The following is a 2,430-nucleotide window of genomic DNA, read 5'->3' on the forward strand; positions in this document are numbered from 1 at the left end:
ATATGGATTTTGTGGAATCTAAATACTAGGTTACGTTGGATTGAGACTCGTAGACCTCAACCTTATCCCAATGATTTCCTGACTATTGGTTTCATCTTGACTTCACTTTCTGTCTTGTTGATCATTGCGAGGGGCCTATTTCCTGACTTCCCATTACTCACCTGTGTTGATAGAGATTATTAATTCACTTCTTGCGTCTTTCGGAGATGAGCAATTTTGTACCGTACCTTTTTTCACTCTGCCTCATTTCTGCTGTGCTTCATAGCTGTTCTTCCCTCTTCTTTTTTGCTTATAACGATTGTGAGCTTTGATCCTCCTTTGACGTCACAAGGTTTTTTTTTGGTCTTGTGCGAGGCGGGTGACACATTGAATAAGTAGCCATCAATTCTGCCCTCAAGTAGGTTACAAAATCATCTAATTCTTACCAAATAGATCTGCACCTCTGGTAGAATGGAGGACTTAGTTGATTTCGACAACCGCTTGACGCTTGAGTTGAGAGAATTTCTCTTAGACATAACAGGTTTCAAGCCAATCCGTGTCAGTAATGTGGAAGGAGATGTTCTTGACATTTTGTTTCGACACACTCTTCGTGTTCCAGAAAGTGACAATGGCTTCCGAGTACCTCCAGACTTTGGACCTTTTCCAATCTACCCGATTGTTGTCTATAAGGATAAAATCAGTCAATCTATACCTAAAAACGATGTTATATTTATCCCTATCTATCGTGAGTATTTCTCTTTCCATAAATTTCACTGGATATGATGCCAGAGGTTGAATCATGCTGATCTAAAGCAAAAGAGCAAGAGGCGATGTGGATTCATTTCGAATCACGTGGAATTTTCGCTGTGAAAGTCATTGTCGATGGTGTAAACGCCGTCTCCGGAGAACCTTATAAAGAAATCTTATCAGTAGATCCCAGACGTTTAGCATCGATCTATGAAAACAAGTCAGTTCACGATTATATCATCGCCGGAACTATTAGCCAAAGATGCTTGGACGCTATCAAGATCAAAGGCGACGAGATCATGAAGTTTGTCGCGGCCCCGATCCCAAATCACACCGTCCCGCCGTCAACGGAATCGTCAATTGAAGCGACTGACGGTACTCGTAGAGTGCAATTTGAGATCGTACCACGAAGGATCAGCGAGCTAGACCGCATACCTATCACTGTGCATACGTTGTCTGGCGAAGCCATTCATTTGAATATCTCTATCGAATCCACTGCAGGCGATCTGATTGACAAGATCCATAACATTACTAGTATTCGACATGACGAACAAAGAATAGCTTTCGCGGACCAGCAGCTTGAATTCGGCAAGTCACTTTAGTACGTTGTATGACCTGTTGCTAACTTGTGAGAAGACCGTAAATTGGTATCATATGGCATCCAGTCGGTACGTTAAAATTATATCTATCTTCGGTATGATATCTCCAATTGAATCGCGTTGATCCGACTTTCCCTCTAGGGTTTACAGGTCTTCTTATTTTTTTCGTCTAGGAGGTCGGCCAAGATCTCATGAAGCTCAAAAATACTCGCCCCGAACAGCAGCACATAAACGGTTACCGGAGCATTACGAGACGATACAAGAGGATTATAGTCAGAAAAGAGATGTGATATTTGCAGATACCAATACAAACATTGCGCAAGATATAGAAGCCGATACATTTGACGCAGAAGACTGGGATATAGAGAACACTTTGATATTAACCTGCAGATGATAAATGCACCGGCTTCTGGAATTGTACTAGGTATGAAGCCTCCACCGTGTCCAATCACAACAACAGTGTACAAAGAGAATGGATGTCCACTCCTCAGCATTCACAATGAAGATGAGGAAGAGAACAATGATAATCGAGATAACGATGAAGACGAGAATGGTCGTGAAGTTTTCAGGCTCATAATTGACCAGTCGGGTACGAAGCGTAGCTTTGCTCCGGTTGATCAAATGAAAGATAGGTTGGGCTTGATATTTCCGTTGCCAGATGATGATATTTTATTTGGTAGCAATTGAACTTGAATGAAGAAGGTGTTTGTCAGGGAATGTTTGAGGCTAAATCGATGAATACTAGGAACATGATCATCGAGGATATTCAGAATAAGTAGTCTGACTTTGTATGGTGACTCATAACAGAATAACTTATCTACTTTGCCCAGGACTAAGAGTAAACTGTACTCGAGTATATTTGAGAGAAAATGTTTACTAGAGAGAAATGCCACCCTAAATTTACAGAACAATAGGTTACTCACTTCACTTGAATTAGTGAATTTTTGTTTCTAATTTCTTTTCTTCTTCCGAGATATTCAGCCACTCGCAATGATATCTTGGAAAGGAAACCTTTGGCCATGGAAGGTATTCTTAAAAATGTATATTCGCATGACTAATCAGAATATCGCTTCACTATCACCACTCCGTGAATGAATCAGTTCTC

At 40.9% G+C, this 2,430-nt stretch overlaps 1 protein-coding gene across 1 annotated transcript; it reads left to right on the forward strand.

Moving 5' to 3' along the window:
- Window positions 1-450: 450 nt before the first annotated feature.
- Window positions 451-1,719, forward strand: EAF01_001330 (uncharacterized protein; the record flags this gene model as incomplete). Its single annotated transcript, XM_038909580.1, has 4 exons — window positions 451-724; window positions 799-1,327; window positions 1,392-1,420; window positions 1,499-1,719. The coding sequence occupies 4 exons, from the start codon at window positions 451-453 to the stop codon at window positions 1,717-1,719; spliced, it is 1,053 nt and encodes a 350-aa protein (XP_038774392.1).
- Between the last annotated feature and the right edge of the window lie 711 nt (window positions 1,720-2,430).

Source organism: Botrytis porri (genome assembly GCF_014898465.1).
Source record: "Botrytis porri strain MUCL 3234 chromosome Unknown BPOR_002, whole genome shotgun sequence".
NCBI classification, from domain to species: domain Eukaryota; kingdom Fungi; phylum Ascomycota; class Leotiomycetes; order Helotiales; family Sclerotiniaceae; genus Botrytis; species Botrytis porri.